This window comes from Scatophagus argus, chromosome 13 (assembly GCF_020382885.2).
Source record: "Scatophagus argus isolate fScaArg1 chromosome 13, fScaArg1.pri, whole genome shotgun sequence".
NCBI lineage: Eukaryota > Metazoa > Chordata > Actinopteri > Scatophagidae > Scatophagus > Scatophagus argus.
In genome coordinates this window covers 16,791,893-16,818,675 of record NC_058505.1, presented here as the reverse complement: position 1 = coordinate 16,818,675, position 26,783 = coordinate 16,791,893, and the positions used below count along the sequence as shown (strand labels likewise).

The following is a 26,783-nucleotide window of genomic DNA, read 5'->3' as shown; positions in this document are numbered from 1 at the left end:
GTTGGGGGCGCTCGTTTCATACTCTCCAGTCGCCCGGCTGGGTGGCGCTTCTCTCAGATAGAATTCTCTTAATTGCGACTCACAATGACAAAAATAGTCCATTATGTCGTAAATACGACTGACACTGTCACCTACTGTCACCGACATGAGATGCGACTTAGTGGGTGGCTAAGGCGGAAGCCGTGTAAACAGCTGATGGAAAATTTGGAACCTAAAGAGAAAGAAAAAGCACCACTTTTTAAAAACAACTTATGTTTACATGCTTTATTATAATTACATCCACGATCGACACGAGAAGCTTGATGAGTGATATAAATTTGACGCAATTTGGAAAACGACTTACTCTGTGCAAAATAAAGCTTTTGTTACAAAACAGGTTGTTGGAATTAACGTGGTGTCCTGTGATAATTTCCAATTTCCAATCTTACCTTATAGACAGTACGAGCGAGCAGTTTTATGCCAAAGACACTGGAGGGAGCCCGCTACTCAATTTATGTGCAAGGCGCCAAAATTAGTTTGAAGTTACCTGGGTCATTGCATTGGAGGAGAATTCACAAGAGGCAGTGGATATTGGCTCAGCTGCCGCTGCCACAAGGCTGTGCTTTAACTATTGTAACCACAAGGCATGTGAGCTAGAAGACACACGAGGACACAGACACACCACAGCATCTAACATGCCACCTGTTGTTTTGTTCTTGTTTTTTTAGAAATTAACAGTAAATATGCGGAAAATATGCCAAAATGACAGCATAACATTTGCAAAGTTAAAATAATCTTCCAAAGCTCATTCAGGTCTCTGTTGCCATCATGTGGCTGTCAGTGAAAAGGATTTTTTTGTTGTTGTTTGTTTCCTCTATTATAGGCCGTAAGCATAGTTCTCTGTAGACTATATTACTGTAAAAAACAAAAAAAGCACCCATCACATGAATTGTTGATTCCTATAGCAGGAAAAGATGATTATTTCTAGGAACGTGCAGTGAAGGGCTTGATTCCCAATACATCAAATATCATTTTACTGCCAGACAAAAGATGGCATATGAAGCATTCAAATTATCTACTTATTTTCTTATTTATGTAGTTTATGAGCTTATAGGCTATAAAGAAGTGCAGTACACAACTGAATACATTTTCTATATTAAGTTAGCAGTTTTGTTCAACATACATGATTTGACCATTGGCAGAGGTTGCAAGGCTTTCTGTATTTACCTATGAAAAAGTATAGTTAAACTGACAGGTCTGAATTCATCTTTGAAATCAGCACAATATATGATAAACTACAGCACCACCTCATGTAGCTTGTACTGACTGCATAACTGGGATAAGTTTCAGTGTAGATCATCTCCGACCTACAACTCTTGCGTGATTGATGCAAGTGATTTCACGCATTTATATTCTTCTTCTGCTCCTCAGTCGTATGTGATGTAAACCAGTTGTGCTTTAACATATGTGGATGTTTTATGTCACTGCTTCATAGCGATGAACATAGTGTGTTAGTGCCATCTTCTGGTGAACAGAAAAGCCACAGGATGAAAATACCATTAGCAATGTATGAAGACATATTTACAGTCTTGCAATTCAGTGATAAGTTTGCAGGAAGTAATTAGCTGTTAAATAAGGTAATAATTCAAATAACACTCGTAACAGTAATAATAACAATAACTGGTAATAATAACAATGATGACGATATTAACACTGAAGTGTACTTTTTTCAGTTTTGTTGCAAAATTTGTACAATAGGCCATCACAGAATTCGCTGTAAAACTACTGGTTATTTGAAGAATACATGAAGTCAGTATCAGTAAGTAAGTAAGCAAGTCATAGCATAATATTTGTGAATGACATATTTACTGAAGTGAGACAGCTCCATAAGCATATATATCATCCCCAAAACACAGTGGTTTAATCAAAAAAACTCTGTGAGACTTTATGAGGAAGAAGTTTATTGAGGAGCGATACAGAGACACAGAAAATAACAACTGATGCAATTTCCCAGCTTAACATTATGGCCTCTGCTAAATAATGCCATCTCGCTACAACAGGAACCATTTCGTTGTTGGTCTTCAGCAGAATTTTTTCTCCAGCTTTCTGATTCTCTTTCTACATTTAGCTTTGGCAATACAGAATTGTAATTCATGCCAGTAAGGCAGTCTAAATTAGAGAGAAGAGAGCATTTAGTGAATAGAGACACAGAGAACGATTAAAGCGCTAGGATCCTTGATGAGGTCTTTATAGTCCACAGGTACAGTATCTCCTTATCATTACCTATATACATCAGAACACAGTTTAGGCCCACATACACAATAACAAACTGACATAGAAGCACTTCAACATTGACGACAGCACCTCAAGCTCTGATGCAGATGCTAACTGACAGACTGACCTCAGTGGACGTGAGAGTAGAAGAAATAAGAGAGATGAGAAGAGTTGAGAGAAAAGAAAGAGCGCTAGTTTGTGATGTGCACGGTGTTGCATGTTTCAAACCTGAGAAAAAGGGTAAATGAAAACATGTAAATACATGTTCTTGGTTCATTCAAGAAGAAACCTCTGTTTGCAAAGTTATGTTTGTGTTTTGTTTTTTTTTTATGTGGCAACTTTCATCTCAAAAGTCAGCGTCTGGATCGGAGCTTAAGGCTGCAAGGGTCACAACTTGACCATTGATACAGCACAGGTGGACACCTATGACAGGGTTAAATGTATTATTGAGGCTGTTTCCTTATAGAGAATACTGAAGGTGCTCCCCAGCCTTGCTATGTGTGTATGGCTGCTACTACAACACAGGAACAACTCACAAAAATCCAACATTAAATTTACCCCCGAGGGTTTTGTGATTCATCATTAACAGTTTCGACCATGAAAACAAAAACAACTGAAACGGCAACAAACGTGCATACAGACAGCACATGCACACGTGTCCTCACACACTCTTACGCACACATACACAGAATTACTCGCACACAAACACACATGTACACACACATACTAAGATACAACTTCTGTTCCTAAGAGAACATTAAGATGATAATTAACACTTAATGGGGCATTATACAATAAATTAATACAATACTAAATCAAACTTAGCCTACTTTAGGCAAATTAGTCCCTCCCCTGTATACACACACACAAAACACGCGCACACACACACTCTACATACACACACTCCCATGCAATAAAAGCAGCTTATGTGCCATGCTGCATTTTGGAATGAGTAGGGCAGTACGACTGCTGAGCGTATTTTCATGTAGAAGCAGCAAGTGGGGGTAGTGGCTGGCTTGGTGAGGGGCTTGTGTGGTAGGGGACAGAGGTTCCAGGGACTGATGCTGGGTAGTGGATCTGCTAAAGCAAACCTGGACCACAGGCGAGCAACAAGCGCACATACACATACACCACAAGACAAGTACCATACTGTACATAGATATATGGACATCGTCACCTGGCAGGAAATTGAAGGTCAAAGGGTCAAAGTATCTGCACTAAGGAGAGACCAGGACAGCAGAGCCATGGCTAAGAGAGGAGGGATAGAGTGGGTAAGCGTGGGAGATAATGCGGGTAAGAGAAACCCCTTTCGATGTTTATGGTGGGGCTTGTCGTGTAGGAGATGGCGGAGGTCGCCGGCTTGGGGAGGGAATGAATAATGATAAGCGAGGAGAAGTGTCAGAGATCAGGAAAGATATGAGTTGACAAAAAGGGAGAGGAGAGGAAAAATGTGGAGAGAGACAATACAACAGAAGACAAGAATAGAGATTAGTTCCCAATCTTCACACAAGTTTAACAGATGCTACAACTGGCTGGTTATGTTGCAAATAATATACATAAATGAGTGTCTTGTTGGTACAAAATGGCATAAAATTCTCCCAAATTTAGCAATGCAAAGATTGTCAAGAAAAACAAAAATGAGCAGCTAGCTTGGCCCTGCCTAAAATTCTGCCACATGCCTGTAAAATGCGTTGTTTTATACTTCAGTTTTTCTGCAGACTAAGCAAACAAAATGTAAAATTCTTCACGACTGAGCTTTAGAGGTTACCATTGTTGCCTTTGGACACAGCCTGACTAGTTGCTTCACCTTGTTTTTGGTTTTTGTGCTAAGCTAATTGTCTTCTATTTACCATACAAATAAAGTGGTATCGATCATCCATCTTATATAACTCTTGAATAATAAGTGAATCTTCCCAAAATGTCAAAGAGCTTCACAAAAAAATTGCCAGGTCTGCAAAATGCAATTGTTTCTCCTTGTGAACAAACATGCTAGATCTAAAAAAATGTTTAGTTTTATCAACACACGCCTATTGTTTCATATCACCCACTTAGAAGGGAATCAGTGCTGTTACATGCCATTATATGCCATCAGGTTCACCTGCTCAACTGTTGTTAGTTGGCTTTAAAAAAGTAGATTAAATTTGATGAATGAGAACGTTAAAATTAACTCCAGATCTAGTGGTTGATACAGAGCAGTAGGTAAGCTTGATAATGTTTAATATTAGCGAAGAAGGCCCAAAATGTTCTTTGGATTTTTTTTGCAACTTCCCAAGAGAACATGTGAAGGCTGCATTCACCTGGGGATGCTGGGAGGGGCCCTGTTAGGGCGACTGGGAGCTTGAGGGCTGTCAGCACTGTTGTTGAAGGGCCCAAGGGGTCCAGGGCGGTTTGGTGGTGGCGGGGCCCCTCTGGGAGCTGGGCGTTGGCCTGAAGACATCCTCCTGGGTGCAGTGGGGCTGGGTGGAGGAGACCTAGAAAAGGAAAGGATTTAGTAATGAGTGCAATCAAAGAGCACAAGTAGCAACAGTTTTCTATTTAAATTGGTTACAGTCTGCATGTGCTGATCAGTTTCATTCCAGTAACTTTACCTGCGACCACCACTCGATCCTCCCATCCAGGAGGTATCAACAGGCGGAGGCATGGGGACAGTGATGGTGGAGGTGGAGATATCTCCGATGATGCTCAGGGCCTCCTTCAGGGCCTGGTGGGTCCTCAGCACCTCATCCCTCCTCTGGGCCTGCTCCTGGGACTCATCCATCAGGGCATTCTGGTCACCTGCAGAGTACAGCTGGGCCAGCAGCTCTGCATTGATGAACTCCTTCACCTAGTGGCAGGAAGAGGTAAGGCAGGAGGATGAATCATTATTGGAAAAAAAAACAACAACATTATGGTCATTTTTCACTAATGTCACTGTTATTATTACTATATTGGTATTATCTCTGCCTTAAAACAGTAACAACAAAGGTAAGGTTTTCACAGTCCATATAAATGAACATCTAAGTAATATTTTTTTACATTGTTGATCATAAGATGCATGATGGCCTTGGGCATGAGGTCACGGATGCACTTGTTGACAATAGCCATGTAAGAGTCCACCAGGTTGCGGATGGTCTCCACTTTACGCTCCAGCTGAGGGTCCATGGAGAAGTTATCTGAGGTGCTGGTGGTCTCGCTCTCAACCTACAGAATGAAAAAGGAGATATAAAACACAATAAGACAATGACAAAGAACTGCATGAGAACCCACATGTAAAAAAGCAAACAAAAAACGGGTGCTAAAAATGGGAAAATGGGAACACAGGATGCTAAAATTCTTTCGAAAATAGCAGCTCTCCTGTAAAGTGCAAACATTTCAAAGGTTGTGAAACTAACTGATAAAATAAGATTATTATTTTCTCTGCTATTAAATATTTTAAAAACAAGTAAGATAGGAGGAAGAAAGGAAACCAAAACTAAGAAAATGTTACAGAGGAGGTGAATGTCCAAGTGAACAGGGAATGAATGAGTTTACTAACCGTAGTGGTCTTCTCAGGATAGACCCCAGCACGTAGGAGAGACGATTTCCAGCTGTCCACATCATCCTGAGAGTCGCAGGCCAACTCCAGGGTGCGATTATCCTTGTACACATTCCTAAACATAATAACACAGTACAACAATGAAAGACAAAGGAGAGTTTGTGTTTTACATCATCATTTTCCAGAGGACACAAAATACTGAAATGGAGGAACATATTTAAATAAGCATTAAAATTTGATCAAATCAATCAAAAAATGCAATAGTATTTAACAACAGGTAGACAAATACTCCCCAGTTACAAAAAGAGTTAGACAAAAGATATCAACTCTGACATCTGGAAGTATTGACATGTGGAATATTTTGTTGTCTAACCCCTTTTTTAAGTTTTGAGCCAAGAAGTCTTTCAAATGGATAGATGGAAGAAACTGCATTACCATAAAACTTTTTACAGGACGTTCTTCACCAGTGACTAAGAGCTCAGGCCTGATGAAAAACATTTTACACAGATTCAACATTTTATGGACAGGTTACAGTCCTGTCATGTTTTCCCTTATCAACCTACTATTACAACATCGTAATGTAAATGTTTTTTGCTTTTTTTTGTTATTAATGCTCTAGGATAATTCATTGATGTATTTGTCACAAATTGTGTAATTCCTTTACACAAAATGTCCGTGACAAACCTCATGAAATGAGCTGTAAATGTAGATCTAGGCATTTAGAAATGGTGCCAGTTTGTCCCAGTCATACATGCATACATGCACACTGTACTGAACACATAATCCAAAACATATTTTAGCCACTGCACCAACACACAGGCCTTGAACTCTCTAACTCCATCTGCAGCGTGTGATTGAGGTCAAAAGTTTCATTTGCAGCTGCATTTGTTTAAAAAGGAGAAATTAGAATTTTAAGCTCTCACAGCTGACCTTGACTCTGTATTGAAAATACAGAATATGTGCTTGCTGGACATGAAACTCTTCTCCACATCGCGGACCTTCAGGTTGTCCAGAGGGAGCATGTACTTCTTCTCCTTCTCCTGTGAATGAGGAAAACACAAGGTAAGGATCACGAGCACTTTTATGAGTAATGCAGTTTGCTCTGTTTGTTATTTTCTGAATCATTGTGCAACGGAATTGGCGCAAAGAATCGCACAAGATTATGTCCATAAGAGAAAGGTAAAGTCAGGTTTTTTTCAAGAGGGACAAACTGGGGTGAGCAGAGAGAAAGGGGGCGACAGGAGGGAGAAGGAATGGGGGAGAAATGAGAGTGTGAGGTGAGGGGGGGTGGGTGGGGGTTGTTGGAGAAGAGGGAAGCAGAAACGGAGAAAGAAAAAGGAGAAGGAGAACACATGTGGAAGTCATTACAGTGTGGGTCAAGACAAAGTCGTTCTTCACGGTGCGTTTTGCTGGGGAGAGCTGGGAGCTAAAGGCTGAGTAAACTCTCCGGCTGCGGTGAAGACGGGGAAAACACAGATATGTGTACGCACTGGAGGTCTGGAGAGCGAACTGCTCACACACAATGTTCATCTTCTGAGGTAGACGCTTACGCACGGCCGTGACACACTCAGAGAGGGCCTGTGACGCTTATGCTTATGCTGACACAACTCTGCTCTTAATTTTTACACTCCATCCAAGCCTCCATCTTTCTTAACTCTGTCTTTTTTCTTTTATCCCTCCCCCTCTATATTTTTTCAATATTTTTTCTTTCCATTCCAGAGGGGCCCACTTCCTGCCTCATTTTTTTTAAGAAGAAGAAGCAGAAGAAGAAGGGAGAGAGGGAGAGAGAGAGAGAGAGAGAGAGAGAGAGAGAGATTAAATGACAGCCTGGCGTTAAAACTCAACATCTGGTAGTGCTTAGCAGCACACAGAGAACCAGGGAAGGAGGGAGAAGTTAAAGAGACGACGGGCAAAGGAGGAGGGGAGACCAAGACGAAACAACACAAATGTGGATTTGGGAAAGATTTGCAGAAGAAATCCCACATCTGGTCCGACGGTTCGCAAAGCGGTGGTAGATGGTCGCAGGTAAGAATTGAAGAGGATGAGGAGAGAGGCAAAAAAGAGAAAGAAAACTCTGCAGAATCTTCTGTGTTGTATTCCCCAAGGGGTCACTAGAGCCCATATATGGTCACAAGGGTCCCCTCCCTCTTCCTCTCTCTTCCTCTCCCTTTCTCACTCACTCACTCCCCCCCTCCGTCTTTCTCTTTCCCTCTTTTTTGTAATATCCCCTCCCTGAACGTGCAGCCAGTCTGTCCCAGTCGTCTGAGCGAATATGCCACGTCAAGGCTGGATACTCTTCATGGCCGGCGTGACCAAAATGGACCGCGAGGGGACCCAGAGCTCAAACATCTACCAAAACAAATAAACACGCCAAGAGACGTGCACCAGAGAGCCACAAACATGGATGAGGAGAAAGTTTTGAGGGGTTTTCGATAGACGGGATCCTTGCTGCCAAAATGGAGAGGGGCGAAGGGAGGGCACAGACGACAGAGCCGCGAGCATCTGGAATGGCAGAAAACAGCACACAAGGCCTGGCTCTTAACTCCGGCTCCGTCCACCCAGTGTTCAGACTACCTGTTCATTGTCATACTGGTGTACAGTAGTCTGCACATTGGTTAGACTGGGCATGGACCCTCATCTGTCAGTCTGTCTTTCTGTGTCGCTCTCTCTGTCTCTGTGTTGACATTTCAGGTCTCCGAGATGTGTGTGTGTGTGCTTTTTTTTTTTTGTTTATTTTTGCATCTGTTCCTTCCTTCTCACCCTTTGCTATTTTAAATCTGTATGTGATCTATATTCATCAGTATTTTGTCCTAAGTGCATTCTAACACTCACCACTTCCTTTTCACTCTTTTTTGGAATAAACATACATCACCAGTTTTCAACACTAACTGCAGATTTGACATCTTGCTGTGAAAACAAAGGTGTAAAAAAAAAAAAAAAAATCTAAATTTTCAGCCAGAATGAGAAACGATTTGAAGCCAAAACTCGCAAAATAGTGAGCTCACATAATTTATAGCATGAATGAGTAAGTGTGCAGGCTGCTAGCCTGGTGCTCTGATGAAGATGTGGTCTGCTGGAAGGGGGGAGGAGCGAGTGTGGCTGCAAAGCATCTAACACAGGCCAAAGGAACGAGGGCCAATCAATCAAGTGGAGTTTGAAAATACAGCTAGACACCTCCAGTGAAGTTATTTCAGTGGGTGGCCAAAATGGACTTGGAAGACTTTAGGCAAAGGACACTGGTGTATACTAGATTGCTGTGGTGTCAAATAACTGCAAAAAGCTGGTAGGAAATAAGTTTTGCAGATGGTGCAAGAACGCAAAAGCCCCAGTGCACAAAGAGTATATGTCCATGTAGGATGTTCTCCATTGGAATGGTCAGGCAAATGAGAGTCAGTCTATTTAGGTGAGCTTTTATGTTGTTGTTGAGCTAAAAGTATGCAACTCTTTCACTGTTGCGTGTGGAATACTGCGCATTGTGTAAGGTCAAAACAGTGACTCATTGTTATGAAGTGATAGCTAGTTGTGAAGTTGAAGGTCATAAATAGAAGGGGGTGGTATTGATATTTAATAGAGGGGTTTCTCTCTGCAGAAACATTAGAGGCTAATGTTTGGATTAAAAACTTGTGATTTTTCTGCCAAGAATGCGAGCAGTTCCAAAGTAACTGCCAACCACACCAGGAGAGGGAGGAGTGTGTGCGAATGTGTGTATGTGCATCCGCCTGTGTGTACATACATGCTTATGTGACTACAGAAAGTTCACAGAGTGTAAAACAGAAATATACAAGGCAAAACCGCAGAGTCTATAATTTCCTATATTACCACACTAACGTATCAAATGACAATCTGTGGACTGAATGCTCGCAGGCCCGTGTGCTGTCTGAGGCCTGAGTATGCGTTCATATATTTTGGGTGTCTGTGAGTGAACATTTGGTCGGGACTGGGACCGTTCCAAATTTGCAAAGAGGAGGCGAATGCCTAAACTCCCAGTGGAAGGAGGTGGGGAGACAGAAAGAGAGAGAAGAAGGGAAACTGTGAGACAGAGAAAGATGAATGGAAAGAACGAATGAATGACAGAACCACAGCCACCTATGTAACTCATACAGTAAACTGCTCTGTCGAGCTGGAGATCCACTCTTAAAAGGCGTAATGCTCTCAAATAGTAAATTGGCCAAAATTTAAGATGACCTGCATTAAAGTAGAACCACATATGAATCTCTTTTACAGTCAAGCCTGGAGAGATCACTAATTTTTTTGAACAGTATGTCTAGGAATTCTACTCTGTGTATCTGTCTTGGTACTGCACTCTGGCAAGAGACCAGACAAGGTCCAATAAGCAATCAGCAATGAAGCAACAGCAGCAACTGGCTGAAGGAGTTGCAGTGTGTCTGCCTATCTACACTTGCTGTGCAGAATATCCTCCAACCTGTACAGCAGGCACAGACAGGCAGATAGACATCAGCCTGCCAAATGAGCCAGCAGGATGGACAAAATGCTGCATCCTGTCCATGCAGAGTGGTGGGTGCAAACAATGCGCTCTCCTCTGTATGTTATTGTTGGACGTTGTGATGTATTACCAATTATATCAATGATAATGGAAAGGAAAATAATAAATTTTGCTTTAAAATATAAAAACATCCAAGAGATCCAAGTCATTTATCTACACTATACAGACAAATGTATTGGGACATCTGACCTCTTCACCAACAGGGACTTTAATGACACTGCATTCTAAATAAATAGACAGTTTTGCAGCTATAACAGCTTCCACTCTTCTGGGGAGGAGTGTTTCTGTGAGAAGTTTTGCCTATTCAAGCAGTAAAGCCTTTGTGACTTCAGACACTGATGTTGGACTAAAAGGCCTGGTTCACAATCTCCGTTCCAGTTCATCCCAAAGGTGTTGGATGGGGTTGAGGTCAGAACTCTGTGTGGGCAAGTCAAGTTCTTCCACACCAAACTCACCCAACATGTCTTTATGGACTTTGCTTTGTGCACTGGGGCACAGTCATGCTGTTGGAAGTTGGAAGTTGGAAGCATAGCGTTGTCCAAAATGTCTTGGTGTGCTGAAGCATTAAGATTTCCCCTCTCTGGAAGTAAGGGGCTGAGCCCAACCCATGAAAAACAGCCCTGTGAAGAGCCGTGTCTGGATACTTTCGTCTCTATAGTGTATCTTTGTGTGTATGAAGTTAGTTGCTACAGTGTGCTCTCGTTAAAGGAGAGATAAATACATAATATGCAGTTCCACAAAGAATATCTTTCCTTCTCACCCAGATGACATTCAGATGATCTAAATATCAAAACTCCAAATGAACAAAAAATGAATTTAAAAATGGGCAAAAGAGGACAAAACCAAAACCCTCTATGTCCTGAAAGAAATATCTGCCTTATCAGATACTAAATACTCTTGCCAAAGTTTCTAATTTTATCAGTCTGCTGTTTTGTGCTGTGCAGGTAGTGTACAGTGGGGATTCAAAACTTTTTTCCTAAAAACAGTTGCCAGCAGTGACACTGAACTGAAACAGTGAAGTTGCTGGCCATAAAACTAAAACAATAAACTAAAACACTCTGTCAAAATGAGGGGAAATATCGAGACGGGTGATAATTTTCTTTGGATTTGTAAGTACAGTTGACTCCTTTAAAATGACAAAGAATCATATAAAATATTGTCATTATAAGAACATGGGTAATGGCTGCTTTAAACTCACCTCATCATCCTTGAACCAGGAGAGGCTCTCGGCAGTCAGCACAAACCAGTACTCCTTGGCCCCTCCCTTCATGATGCTGATGTTGTTGATGGTCAGCCAGCCTTTACGAATGACCTGAGGATAGGGTAAAGCCCCAAAGTCAGAGACAGCTATGATGTAAATACGATGTAAATAAAAGAAAATAAAAAGTTAGAAAACAAAAGGTTAACAGGAACTCTTCATCCGTAACAGTTTTGACAAACCAATCTGTGCAAGTCATCAATGCATGAATTGCAGTTAAATGTGTGTGAAAGTCAGGTTAGGTCATTATGTATTTGTGACTCACTCAGAGCCTAGCATGTGACTGTGTGTCAGTGTAGTCTCATGCAAGGAACTGTGTTCGCAACGCCACAAGCAGAGGCCCATGTTAGCTTGTTAAGTGACCACTGTGTTAAGTGCTTCAAGCACACAATAAAGCATGTGTGTGTCAGCTGTGTTAGGTGTATTAACCCTACAAGCCCTACATAAACAAGCCCGCAGGCAGAGTGCCAAGTGATTATTAGGTTAGATTACTGTCAGTCTTGCACTGCCTAAGACTCACTAAGGAGGTTACCCAAATCATTACAAAGCCTTTCTGTCATAGGCACAAATTAGAGAGCTATTTTGCACCTGGTCCATGGCAGGATATGAAAAGAAATCATATTTCTAACACTTTGATAATTTAACCACCAAACCAAAAAAAAAGAAAAAAAAATCATTTCATATTTCTATTTAGGTGGCAACCCCTTGTAGTCTGTGGACCTTGGTGGGTGAAGGGGGTGTTAGAGAGTAAACGGTTAGATAGTAAACTCTTACAATCAGGCCTGATGCGGGAGGCGAGGAGGCCTGCAACAGGAAGGAATGTGGGGGATTTAGAAACCTTATGGCACTAAAAAAAAATGAGTAGCTTATACAGCCAATTTACCATTCTTGACCCGTCAGAGTGGAAAATGAGAAAATGACAGGTTCTCAGGCAGCAGTGCTGCAGAGCACCACACAATGGGCAGAACTGTTACTGCAGGCACAAATGACATTGCAAACTATAACCCACAATGAGGAATACTCACCAGCAGACACCCATAAGAGGGCAGCTGAGATTCTCACTAAGGGATGGGGATGAAATGCAAAGTGGCACCTTGATGACACAGGAAGGGTTCAAACAAAGGGAAATGTCTCAACAAAAACACCAGCGATGATGGTGGCATAAGGTAACAGAATCCAATGTGATTATTTTACTGAGATAAAATCATAAAAACCAAGGAAGCAAACAAAACCACTTGACACAACTGGTGCCACACTAAACATAATACAACATGCATGGCTAAAATATAAAACAATAATAAAATGTAAAAAAAAGAAAAAAATCATAAGTGTAAAATGTTCATAATATAAAATGTGTGCGATGCAAAAGGTTTGCCGAACAGAAAGGGTGTCTTTTGATCCAGACCTCATTCATTTCAGCATCTCTCGCTTATCATTCCCTCTGCAGTAGCCATTCTGCTGCTGTGTGGGTGTGCACAGTCCTCCTTTGACCTTGTGCTCTGCTGTTTGTGTATGACAGACAAGACGTGACAAATGCTCACCTGATTTCCTGCTGAACTCTGGCTCTTATTAGTCTGACTGCTCCTCTGCTGCGCGCTGTGGCGGAGAAAGAACAAAATGGAGGTGGCAGGAGAGCCAGGACGACGAGGAGAAAAGAGGAAAGAGAAAGAGAAAAACATGACAGGGGCAACGGGAGGTCTTCTAAACATTTGTTTTTCCACCAGCCTGACATGTTTAATCATGAATAATTTATCATAGCAGAGCCAAGCTAATTGATGGGGTCTTTACTTAGCAAAGCCAATGAAGTCTTCATGGTTAGTGTTGATGTAAGACAGCTGGATGTCTATCAACAGCAGAACCTGTAACAACACAAAACAGTTAAGAACAAGTCAGTGTAGCTGCATTCATAAAGCAGTTTTACATTTTAAGATAAGACGTTGGTTTTCTTCTGGAGAGTTAGATGAGAAGATTGGTAACACTCTAAGTAGTAAGCTGCAACATATGTAGCTGTTGTCAGCAGTTGGTTAGCTTGTTAGCATACAGATGGAGCGGGTGAGTTGACAGTTAGCTTTTCTGTATACTGGTAACCTATTCAGATAAATGGTACCTTGCTTGAAATTCCCTAACATTACAATGACGATATGGATATAGATTTCTACATAGGAAGAAAAACCGACTAATGTTGGCTTTGTATGCATATGTGTATATACATGTCACAGATCTTTCCTAAAAAGCGAGTGAGTTTGTCCATAATCACAAACTAATGAGTGTTACCTGGTCCTTGGCCCGGCTTTCTCTGTCTCGGATATGAGAAGTCACAATTCTCTCAGTTTCCTCTCGCAGCCTGGGGAAGCACTCCAGCTGAAAACACATCACACATCTTATCACTCACTCCACTTAAACTTGGAAAACTTGGAAACAAAATTTTAGAAACAGACAGCTGTCTTTCATGTTCCTCTCTGTTTTGTTGGTATTTTCAGCTGTTTGGTTAATTGATCCTTGATCTACTACCCTCTTATGTTTACTTCTTTCCTCTCTTCTTACCTTCAAACTTCGAAAGCCTCATAAAAATCACACAAGTTACCTTGTTGGAGCACTGGCGCACGGTGTTAATCAGTTCCTGGATAACCATGTCCACGCATTTGATGCAGGGCCCCTTGAGTTTTATTATCTGCTTCTTCACAATGGCCTCAAACGCCATGTCAGGCGTGAAAAGTCCAGTCCTGAAACCCACCAAGAGGAAGAGAAAAAGGATACAGCTGTGATTAAATGTGGTTTCCATTTTCAATGTCATCTATTTTTATCTGGATTTTGGTTCTGCCATTAGTAACCATAGCCTTTATACTGTGTAATCTTTGGTTGCAATAATAAAGCGACCATTGCCAAAAATTATTATTGATGTGATTAAAAAAAGAAAAAACAGTCATGTAAGACACTGGACCTGCTGTTTTTGGAGGGAATTCAGGCTAAAAATACAGTGTTTCTTTAAATGTCAGATTCTCTTTTCCTTGGGTGGCAATTTTTTTGGTTATGGTGGTTAACCACTGCTGAGTCAATATAGAAACACACAGACAGACACAGGCTGAACGTAAAAAAAGAAAGGAGGAAAGACAACATGTTCCTCCCTCGCTCATAAATCTCCTTACAAACCATGAAATTTAAGGCTGTTGGGAAGCCAAATTCAAACATCTGCATTTTTACTTATAATGATTATTGCCTATCTCCCGGTGGAGAGGCTTGGCTACTCCAGTGACTCCGAGAGACATGTCAGATGGGGCTTTATATTCCTGGGAAGTTCAGCCAAACTGGACAGGTGAGCAGAGTGAGCAGGCAGATGAAGCAGTCGTCAGAACTTTGACAAATGAAAACCAAATCACACACTTAGGTGAAGAAGGTTCCCCCAGTGATGGTGACTTTAAAGGGCACCTGGAAAGTGATACCTTCTGACGCCTAAGTAATCCGTCCCTATTGACATAGCACATCTGGACTGTGCTCCAGGCTGGCAAAGCTGTCGTAATTGAAAATACATCAAATGATGTGCTACAATCTCTCAGTTGTGGGCTTGGCAGAAACAAGATGGACAAAGTCAGGGGAGGTCAAATTGGCCAGTGGGTAGTTCATAGTCTACTAGGGACATAAAGATGATAGAGCAGAGCATACAGAGGGAGTGGCCATCATGATGCCAAAGGACATGCTCTAACTTTATGGAAACTCATCAGCTCTCACTTAATCTCCGTCTGACAGCATTAACCACCAATTCAGTATTATTGTAGCCAGAGATCTCATTATGACTTCAATGCATACATTTGAGGGAAAAATGAGGAATATGAGGTAGCAATGAGAAAACATAGAGGGGGAAATTAAGTGAAAATGCTGAGATGTTTGCTGAGACCTGGATAAGCAGTAATATGCTGACTGGGACAAGTGTATTTTTCCCATAAAACAATTCACAAAAGTGTCATCAGACCATATTACAGAAATTCAAATCATTTGCATCTGCAAAAGGTTCAAAAGGAACAAGAAGAGGAGCAGCTGCAGTTTCGGCTATACCTTGTCCTGGCAAGAAAGTACAAACTAAGGCTAAAGTGATGTCACCAAAAGTCCAAAGAGCTAAATGCTTCAGTTATGCTTGAGCAGTGAAGAAATTTAAAGCTATCCTCTCAAGGAAAAACACAAAGCTATAGCAGAGGAAGGTGGGACGATGGAGAATAAATAAGAAGCGGGAGCACCTAACAGGTGAAATGGTGCTTGGAGTCCCAGTCTGTGAGGAGGCCTGAGGGAAGAGCACCCAAAGACACAAGGAAAGGATGACACTAGAAACACAACCCCATTCAACTGAGGAGGGGGTTCAAAGAGAAAGTGAACAACTCAAAAACAAGAGCTGAGAAGACTTTGTCCCAAAAGGAGTCAAACATATGTTCAGATCCAGAGGGACAAGACAGCACAGGTGGAGAGACTTGCTTAACGAGGCAGAACTTGACTCAAAGGAACACAAAGGAGTCATGTACCATCACAAGGAAACTGTCTGGGACATATTCACATAGTTATAAATCAATTACAGACAAGAATAGTCAGCTGCTTTCAATTGAGGAGGAGTAGCTTAACAAATAAAACATTTAGAAGCGTTCCCACAGGCCTGCACTGTCGGAACAGAAATATATTTCTATAGCCAGAATACTTCTACAAAACAAGTGTGACAGAAAAATATATAAATAAAAGTTGACATCAAGAAACTGAAAACTGGTAAGGCTGTTGACACTGACAATACTCCTGAAGCCCTTAGAGTAGAGATAAACTCATCAACAGATATGCTTTACGGCTCCCTTTTGAGAATTTGGGAAAAGGAAAGACGCCCACAGAATGGACAGATGGACACTTTGGGTAACTGCCAAAGACAGGTGAAGAAAATGTGATGACTACTGATGGATCACCCACAAGGATCATCACTTAATCAAGAATTTATTTTATGGAATCTCATGCATAGTCAGATAAGCAGGCCAGCTCTCCCAGAGCTTTAATATCAAGACAAGCGTCAACGAGGGACCTCTGCATTCACCATTCCTGCTCTTGCTGGCAACTGACTGGATCATGATGGAAACAAGTGAAGGGAAAAGAAATGAGATTCAGTGGACAACGTGAGAGCAGCAAGACAATTTTGACTTTGCAGATGCCATAGCTCTCCTCTCAGAAACACAGATACAAATCCCAAGGAACAAGGAGAAGTGGTCACCCCAAGAGCAGCTGGAGAAGAGGTGTCTATGCAGAAATGTCTGGAAGTGGGCTCAACTGCGGACATTTCAAAAGAACCATCAATAAACGAAGGAGATGGAGTGCATTTGGCAATGGCCTACGATCCTTGCACAGTGTGTAAATTCTTCTGGTACAGGGATCTCTCAATCAAAACAAAAGATGTAAGTAGTGTGGGTTTGTGAGAGTTGTTGTCTTCACTGTTAAACAACCACCACGGCCAATGAAAATTTATCAACAGGCCTCAGGCAGAAATGCTCACAGCAAAGACAGTGTTTTTAAGCTTTATTCACATTTCATTTAGCCAAGATCACAGATTTTCTTTTGCATTCTTTGCCTCTGTCCCGGAAGTTATAGAAAGAGATGACTAAATCAAACACAGCATTACCTTGTGATTCTCTGGGTTTGAACCTGGGATAAAGTACTGAATTAATATGTAACAAAGATCTAATCATTTCTAGACATTTTAATGTGAAAATGTTACTTATTACATCTTTAAGTCAGGGAAGTCATAATGATTTTAACATTAAGAGAGGTGATTGTCTTCAAGCTGTGAATAAATGTATTGGTAGTTTTATAATGTTAATATGTTGAATGATACCACTGGTTTGTGTGTCTGAAATATCTGGAGGACTGACTTTTGGGGAAAAATGATGATGATGTAGCAAAAGATCAGAAGGTGCAGAACATACAATCACCTATTTTAACTTGGTCGACAAAGTCCCTACCTGATACCATGGATGTTCTTAATGGCATAACTGATCTCCCGACGCATCTCCTTCTCATCACACTCCATCTGAAGGTAACAAAGAAGAGGAGTTTACAGTGAATACAGAGAATAGAGTTATAAAACTGCAAAAGATGAGAGACATCATGAAGAGATAAAATTAATAATTGCAAGCTAAAAAAGACAGGGACAATAGTTCCAAAATATGCATTTGCACGATGGGTGTGAATAGGCATTGACAATGAAGCTATTTAGGGCTCATTCAAGAGAATATCACAAAAGAGAGGAGCCATTATATAGTGTGCATGAGGAGTTGTAAGAAATGGGACAAAGGACAAAGAAAACAAAGGAGGAAATTGACAAAAATTGTGAAAAATGTCATTTAGTCTTGCATTCAGGTTTAAATATCTTAAAATGAGAAGAAAAAATTCTATGGGGTGTTATTATTTCCGTTGTTCCATGTGCAGTTGCAATAATTTGAATGTCACTATCTTTAAGAAGAATAAGGAAGATGACTCAGTGCTGTAGCTATCATTGAGAACACTGAGGTCATTAATTCGGTATTTTTCTGGGAATTACTGGTAAATTTACAAATTATAGCCTATTTAATAAAATGTGAAAAAAAATCCAAATACTTACTTATTTATCATATCTGCTCAGCATTTTCTGAGGATATGTTTGGTAGATGTGAACTCATGACCTTCATTCATTTTAAAGTCCAGGCTATGGGCGTGTAAAGACTGATTTAAGGAAAAAATCTGCTTTTGAAACAGGTAAAATAATTGCACCCCAGCAGATTTTTTCCACTTGTTTGTTGCATTGCCACCTCCTTTTATGTGCAGTATATCACCTTGACCAGTTCAAAAGGGAATCGCTCGTGAAAGATGCGGTTGATTTTTGCACCACCAGACAGCTCCACTGTGTCCACCTGATCCCCAGAACCCTCAATCCTTTTCTCAAAGTCCACAGAGAACTGCTGCACCATCCTGAAACAACAATGAAAAAAGTGTCAAAATGTAATATCTAACTGCAATTTAAAAGTAAAAAACAGCAATGACCTCCAAGTTCTACAATACAACCTTTTATGCATTGGATGTCGTGGAAGAAAGTAATCATTCATTCAGAGGTAAGATATTTTGCAGGATGATTTAGTTTTACCAACTACATCTAATGTAAATGGCCCTGGTGTGAGAAAACTTGGCTACTGACTGCAACAGCTGCTTGGTTTTGCGGGATGGGTCGTCAGGACGGTATCCCCGGTATTCCTCGGCCTCCTTGTCCAAAGCTAACAGCTGGGACTGCAGCTTGCTGCGGAAACCTGGCAGGGTGTCCCGGATGTGGTTGGTCAGTTGCTATGGAGACACAAAGCCGGCAAAATGAAACAAATAACTATCACATAGAAGCATCGATAAGGAGATTATGTTAATAGAATTTAGTCTGTACAGATTTACCACTAAGACTACAGGCTATATTTCAGTGTAATCTAAGACAAGGCAATATTCATACAGTAACAATGCAGGGAAAATGTGGAATGCCTGCTCGAGCGAAATTTAAAAAGAACAAGTGCATTTTCCACCCACTGACAGTCTTGTATCACCCACACTGGTGTGCAGTACAGTGTCAAAAATGAAAAAATGAAGTCCGCCCGCTTATTAATTATGTAAAAGCACTGTGGGAAAGCATCAGGAGTAAATCTATAATCACCTCGTTGAGCACTCTCTGCAGGCGTGGGGTGCCCATTTTATCAGCTATGTGCCTGTACGATGGGTGGGACAAGAAGAACTTCCTCTCGGCCTCCAAAGCTGCCTTGATATCTTTCTTCCCATCGATGTCCTTCTGACTGCGATTCACCACTCCGATATAACCTTGGAATGAATAAACAGGGACACAAATTGAGAGAGAAATCGTGAACGATAACACCACAAAGAGACAAGGGCAGCAATAACATGAGCAAGATAAACAGAAAAACAAGCGCTGGAAGTGAGAGACGGCAGAACAAGGACGGAGTTATTGGACAGTGTGATTAAAAACACAGGGGGAGACTTTGAGAGTAAAGATTCACAAGAGACAACACACCTCTTCGCAGAGGAAGCAACTTGTTCTCCAGTACATCTCGAGCATCTGTGCCCTCATCCATCAAATCCAGTTTAGTGATCACTCCAATGGTCCTCAGACCTAGAAAAGGGATGAAGGAATGAGTGAGGAAGCTTTTTATGAACATTTTACATTGTGCTATTTTGATAGTTCGGTAGTCATTTGGATCACGTCTCTAAGCAAAAAAACATAAGCACCAGTGTTTTCCACCTTTTGTGTTTTATATCAAACTGAATATGTTTTGGTTTTGCTCTTCTTTACTTGTATTTGATTCTAACTCTCCCTTTTCAAAGCATTTTTGGCCGTTATCATCAATTCTCTCCCTGTTCCCTCCTGTATTTTTCCACCTCTCTCTCTTTGTCTGATGTCATTCGTCCCTCCTACAAGGTTATTTCGTCCAAGTCCTTCTCTTCCCAGCTAATGCTATCCTCTTCTCCCCTCCTGTCTGAAGGTCAAACTCTTTTGGCATTAATTTGATTCCTCTTCTCTTTTCTTGTCTTTCACATTAAACCCACTTCTGGTGTCTCTTTTTCCTTTCCTCATCTCTTTCACATTTTTATTTTTCTTTTCTTTCCTTTCTTCTCGCCATTTATCTTTTGTTGTCCCCCTTATGCTCCATTTACCCCTCCTCACAGCCCCTTGTTTCTAATAATATTGTGACACTTGATCGATCCCTGTAGGGATATTTTGTTCCCACATTCGGAGGTCAAAGGACAAGGTCAGACACTGAGCAGCAGCCCTGCAGCTGACGGAGATCTGAAGCACTGTTCAGGTTTGTCTCAGTATCGACAAGGCTCCCCACTCTGATCTTCCAATACTTCCATTCTTCTTTCTGCATGCACCACAGCCTCCTTGGTTGTAGCAATGTTTATGGTGCGCTCACTCTTGTAAAACTGATTGTGACTTCAAGGAGAGTTTTACATGTTTAAATAAAGAATATTTACAGAATATATGGCCTTTCCTTACCCTGTGGATCGACATCCTTTGCCAGTTTGAGAGCGTCAGAGTTGGCCAAGTCGGTGTTGGCTGGAGTGACGGCCAGGATCAAGCAGCTCTCTCTGGTGATGAACTGCATGATCATGTCCCTGATCTGCTGCTCGATATCCACAGGCTGGTCTCCAACCGGCACCTTAGTGATCCCCGGCAGGTCGATGAGAGTCAGGTTCAGCACTGTACAGTCAGAGGAATGTAATATAAGAACTGGCTGTACTTATTTTCATTTTGTTAGTCGAAGGTGGATTTTGTTTCCTTTACATTTTTAGCTGGTATGGTCCCCTATAGCTTTTGCCTCCATATTTCTCAGCCTGTCCAAAACAATTAGTACCTTCATATAAATGTCCAAATACCAGCTAGTCTTTATACTTGAATAAGCAGACCATGGAAGTAGGGGTGGGCTTCATTAACCATATATAACTTCATACTAAGTTTGATTTTCTGGTCTTTTCTAAATTCTTAGTCACTAACTAATGTCAAATAATTCCCATCATTAGTTTCAGTGGAGCTTAAGTGGCAGAGGATCACAAATAGTACAAAGATTAATTCGCCCATCATTTCAGTTTCACTTCATGTCAAGGCTCTGGCTATTCATTTTTACAGTACAAATAATCTAGGGACATCCGTAAATTATATCTGAATATGCTATATTTAGCCATAACTGAAAGCCTACCTTTTTAGCTGTCTCCTTTTAACTTTAACAACATAAAAATTCATTGATATATATAATTATTTCACTAACCGTTTTCTTTGTTTCCAATGACCCAGTTTTTGAAAACATTTTCTGTCAGCTAACTGTACAAAGAATATGATAACTCACAGTTTGCCAGAGCCTACTTTGATTCAAAAGTCTTATTGCATGATGTTACTTGAGAGTGAAAGGAGTGAGCAGAGCAATGGCTTCGCACCGTGTGGGGAGTAAACCCGCAGGTTGATGGGGATAGGAGATATGCCTTTGTTGGCTCCCGTGACACGATCTGTCTCTGCCTCGATCTCTTGGCGTACCTCGTCGAAGTCTGTGAACTTCTTCCCTTTGCAATGGAGGAATTCGGCCCATTCTGAGAGGATGAAAATGAAGAACATATAACTGAGATTAGTGGTGGCTGTGCTGCACCTGTATGAAAGAAAAATAAGGCCAGTGTGTGAAGGGAAAAAGCCAGGGAAAAGAAACAGTATCTTTTAAAAAGCGAAGGGGGTTGGGGGGACTGCATTTCTGGGGCGGGAGGAGGGTAAATGTGTGAGCGCCCACCTGCAGTGGCACTGATAAGCTGCAGAACCAGGGGCCTGCGGGTGACAATACCAGATCCACGGGGCAGGAAGTCCCTGAGGAAAGATAAAACTCATTAGAATCATTAATCAGTATTTTTTTTCCTTTAAACTATATAAACTCTATATAATGTCATGCCAGCCGCTATGGAGTCTTCAGTGTCTCTAATCTAGCATGCCTTAAGCCAGTTCAAAACAATATGTGCGTAGCAGAGGCCATTTTAAAACAGCTCCTGTAGCTCTCTGCTGTTGCTGCAACAAAGTGCTCCAACAATACTGCACAATCTGACCTGATACACAACAGGTCAAAAAGAAAAGAGCTGCACTGCTGACAAGGAGCTCCTTCATTTAAAAACGATGACTTCACCATTGCCTAAAGGCTTCAACGCCAACTCAATTTGTGAGTGTGTAACAATGTGTGTCCACTGTGCACATGCATGCATTGGACTGTCACAAACTTGACAGCCATCACAACTACTTCCTGTGCTAAAGGTCTGTCCCAGGAAACCTTATTAAGACATATCGACCCACAGAACTCCCTCAAGTGGGATGAGTTAAAAAAAGACAAGCCCACTTGTTGTCCATTCAGCTCTGTTCTGGACAGATGGACCATTAGTCAGCAACGCGACTCTCAATGAGGCTGGAACAGAACAAAATCAATGCTTCCATCTGGAACTGCACACACGTATGTTGAAACTGCATAAGAATCAACTATTTGGTCATACTGAAGACAATCTAGAGCATGCGATTGTGAGTGTTTTTTAATGGTAGTTACAGAGATACTCCAGTGGTTCAGTGTTTCACTTTCACAAAGCTGGGGAACTTGTGAGGCCTCCCACCATGGGCCAAGCTCCAAAAACACTACATTTTCCATAATGCCTTTCAGCAGCCTCTCTTATTATACCTTTCCTATGCTAACACCTGTTCTCTGTAACATTCTATAAAATTCAACAATCTATGTGGCCTAAACCAGATAGCCTTTAAATCATAAATAACCCTGACAACATCATGAGGTTCCTTACTCAGACATCAGAAATCTTCCCACAGGGCAGTGAAACACATACACTGGTTTCACAGGCTGAGTAGTGCTTTCAGTGACAAATGAACTGACCGTTATGTGTAAAACTGGTGGAGTGACCCTTTACTTTGTTATGCGTTAGATCAGTTGGCACAGTCACAGCACAGCAAAAGAAATGCTGAAACAACTGAATCAACTTAGAGAGTTACATTTTCAGCAAATGCTGAGATGAAGTGATTGGCACCTCTGTTTATGATGAGACAACGAGCAGTATAATTGACCATCGGTTTACAGGTTCTCCATCTCTTTGAAATGCAGGCCAATACAACAGAATGACACCAGGAAATAAGCTTCTCATCATATAGCTGGGCTGCTGGAGTGTAACCTGGATAGATTTATGTTGCTATGACATGCTATAATATGCTACACTTTTAACCAAAACACACACTGGAACTGATGTGACCAAGATCCTGATCCTTATTTTGAAAAGACAAAAAAACAGATGTCAATTCAACTGTATCTGCTCATAATTTATTTGTTATAAGTGACCAAAATCCAGGGTGAGAAGATGAATATTGATGTGGATTTTCCTGGAGTGGGAGCTGACACTTCTGCATGTGCACTAGCATGATCATTTCAAATGGTTACGTGCACGTGTACAGCACATAACATGATGCGTTCATTTTTATAGGGCCAGTAGCATAATGGGAAAGTGAAAAAGTGATGGATATTTCTAGGACTGTGAATGGGCCTGGCTGCAGTTGGTGCTGATTGGGCTGAAACCCCACAGGTGCTGCTGTGACCCAAATACTGCTTCTCTTTTCTGCTAGTGGCCACCAGAACAAAATGTAAACTGGGCACAGACCATATCTTGAATGTCTTTGCTCATCACAAGGTGCAGCAGCAGCAGTTTCTTAAAGCTGGGGAGAGATGTTTTGAACTCTGCACAGAGAGATTGGCCCCATAGGCCTCTTATGTCATCCTCAAGGTTAACGGGAGAAGGGATTATCCTATTTCTGGTGGTCATTTTTACCTGCCTACAAAGTTCTCCAACACGGAGCTTTTTCCTGCGCTCTGGCCGCCGACCACTGCAATCTGCGGCAGGTCCAGGTTGCAGGCCTGACCGATGGCGCTGAAGGCATCCTGCAGCCTGTTGACCAGCGGGATCAGCTCCTCCATGCCACGATTTCCCATGGTGCCTTTAGACGGAGGGACTCGGGATCAGCGAATGGAGAGAGAGAGAGAAAGACAGGAGGGAGGGTGGTGGTGGTGGGGAAGGGGTGGTTGTGGCGCTGCTATATTAGTCCAGGAAACCGCGGTGCTTGTTGATGTAGTGAAGTCATCTAGCCGCGCATTGCCCCGAGCCAAGCGAGGGTCGGACCGACTGTGGAAGCAGAGGAGAGGGAGAGAAGGGGGGAGAGAGGGTGAGAGGTGCAGAAAGGAGAGATATGAACAGACAGGGACAGACAACTGCGCAGTTGCTTGCTACAACCACCATAACCTCTTCCCCCTCCCCTCTCTTTCTCTCTTTCTCCCCCTCTCGTGCACACGCACACGCAGACACACGCACACTGCGAGCCGCACGAAGCCTATAGTTTCAAGGGCATTTGGTGAGCGGCGCACCGTAGGCTCCATATAATCACACAGAACAAACCCATGCGCTCAGGGCTCCACAAATCACATAACGAATCACGCTTAATAAATGCACAGCGAAGCGTCGCTCTCTGCGTGCGGATGTTCACGCTGATATACAATGAAAAATAAGAGTCCACTGAAAACATGTCACAGTCTCAATCACACACACTGCGGTAGGCTGCTGTATTGTTGTGAGCCTACCCCGCCTCAGGATTCCCTCGGTGTTTTCAGTGTCCGATGGTCCCGGTCGCTGTCCAGTGCTGAAACGACGCGCAGATCAGGCAGCAAAGACAAGCGACAAGACCCCGGACGATTATACAAGCACCACCTGCTATGGCGGTGCATCGGCTTGATCTCAGATTCCTGGGCATCAAAAGTGTCCGCCTGTGGGCATCGTTCCGGTCCGCTGAATGTCAGAGCGGTCTCATCCCGAACACAAATTCGCCTTTGACAGATTAATCATTTTTCGCCCTCTCCTCCGTTCCGCGGTGTAATTGCGAATCTGCGCTTCGCTCCTACAACACCGTATCGACGCGGCGAAGGACCAATGGAAACCGCAGGATTTGAGACGCAGCAGAGGAACGCGGCGCCCCATTGGCTGAACAGGTACAAGTTAGGCCTACCTGAGCCCGCCCCCTGTTTACATCCGTGCCATTTCTGCCGTCGTGAGTCATGCGGCACGGCTGCGCATCGCCGCAACAGAAGAGGTGGATGCGCTCCTTCAGATCCCTGCAGTAGGAGCAGAAACCAGCTGTCGTAAATTACATACACTGCCATTTCATACACGGTACGATCCATGACAGTCATTTTATGTCGCTGTGCTTTGTATATATTAAAGCGGCGCTGTGATGAGCTGCATCCTTTACGACACTCACATTGTAGGCCCACGTTTGAAAGCATGAAACTCAGAAGGGTCTGCTTTAACTGGACTAGAAAAAAAGTGTAATGCTCAGTCCCAGATTGTCACAACAGGCCCAGGCTGGTCGAGGCGGTCATGCGGAAAGGACGCTGCCATTCTGCCTTAACCGCTCCCAGGGCAACCTCTGCGCCAGATAACAAGTGTTTCTCTTCCACTGGATGTGAACATCGTCTGTCATGATATGATCTATGAAGACACATCTAATTTGCTCCTCGAGTCCGGCTGCAAAGAGGTTGAAAAGAGATAGGATATGTAACGAGGACGTAATTGGCAAAGCTGTGTGCGCCCCCCTCCATTTGCCTGTGACTATAAAATCTTATCGATTTAATCAGTATTTGCCCTTTTCATTTCGGTCGGGGCAGTCCTCTTGAGATGGGTCTGGTCCTTACACCGTGCTGCGGCGAGCTGGCATGTCAGTAGGTGGCAGTAACGACCTAACTATTGCGGCAGTGGTTTAGACCACTGACTGTTTTTAGTGGTTTGTATCCAGTTGGTAAAAATGGATTTTAGAATTGATATCACACGAGAACTGAATCTTTGTAAAAAATACTCTGTAGTATTTACGAATATAGTCAAGGGAAATTCATCAGGTGGGGGGGGGGGGTTCAGAAAACATGAAGTGAAGGTAACTAAACATGTCCTAGGTTATCCTGAATTGTGAGTTATAGTGAGCTGCTGCTTCATCCCAAGCTCAAGCCGTGTGACCTTACCTGACACAAACAGGATGTGTGAGCAGGGGTATCCAGTAACATCAACATCAATCCAACCTCTGTCTCGCTCTCTCACTGGACCATCTCTTTTATCCCCTGCCAAAGATCCAGTTTCCTGAGGTATCTAGGGTGACAGGAGAGTTGGTCACCAGGTCAGTATTTAAGGCTTAAAAATATTGGTAGGTCTGTTTTTAGCCGCCGACCATAAGATCACATCAGCAGTGACCTGTCCACCTACAGCAGCGACAACATTAAAATGAGGCCCTGGGTCAGGGGCCTCAGAGTTGAACAGGGTCCCCATTCCAGTGTCTGGTAGCTGACAGAAATACATGTAGTATAATGGTAATGGTTTCATTTAAAAGTCAGCATTTAGTACATCAACATCTTCACACTTTGAAATCTGTTAAGTGGATATGTAAAGGAAAAAGGAAAGATCAAGTACCTCAGAAATGTGCTTAGGTGCTGTTTCCCACACTGCCATCATGTAGTGCTAGGACACTTTACCCAGGAGCAAGTGGAGACTTGGGAGAGTCTCAGAAATAATCAAAGGCTAAGGTGGACTTGTGAGACGAGCCAAAATCCTGCTCGGAGAAGAGAAGTGAATAATAGAGAGCGCACCAGCAGACTTTCCTTAGTGGAGCGCCC

At 42.3% G+C, this 26,783-nt stretch overlaps 1 protein-coding gene across 1 annotated transcript; it reads right to left on the bottom strand.

Annotated features, from left to right (window-relative positions):
* Window positions 1-1,928: 1,928 nt before the first annotated feature.
* Window positions 1,929-25,059, bottom strand: dnm3b (dynamin 3b). The gene is made up of 21 exons (XM_046409265.1): window positions 24,711-25,059; window positions 23,908-24,258; window positions 21,840-21,913; window positions 21,499-21,648; window positions 20,564-20,767; window positions 19,580-19,678; window positions 19,208-19,368; window positions 18,713-18,855; window positions 18,354-18,489; window positions 17,505-17,572; window positions 14,114-14,252; window positions 13,804-13,890; window positions 13,318-13,388; window positions 13,071-13,125; window positions 11,470-11,583; window positions 6,698-6,807; window positions 5,768-5,882; window positions 5,269-5,433; window positions 4,842-5,077; window positions 4,551-4,724; window positions 1,929-3,612 (listed from the first exon to the last, which is right to left on the bottom strand). The coding sequence occupies exons 2-21, from the start codon at window positions 24,066-24,068 to the stop codon at window positions 3,570-3,572; spliced, it is 2,505 nt and encodes an 834-aa protein (XP_046265221.1). The 5' UTR covers window positions 24,069-24,258; window positions 24,711-25,059; the 3' UTR covers window positions 1,929-3,569.
* Between the last annotated feature and the right edge of the window lie 1,724 nt (window positions 25,060-26,783).

Bases quoted from the DNA above. Each gene is read 5' to 3' on its own strand.
- dnm3b (XM_046409265.1), bottom strand. From the start codon at position 24,068: ATGGGAAATCGTGGCATGGAGGAGCTGATCCCGCTGGTCAACAGGCTG. The intron at 11,584-13,070 runs GTGAGCATTTGT...CCCTATCCTCAG, and splicing joins AGAGTTCAGCAGGAAATCAG to GTCATTCGTAAAGGCTGGCT. The intron at 3,613-4,550 runs GTGAATGCAGCC...TCCCTCCCCAAG, and splicing joins GCCCCTCCCAGCATCCCCAG to CCGGCGACCTCCGCCATCTC.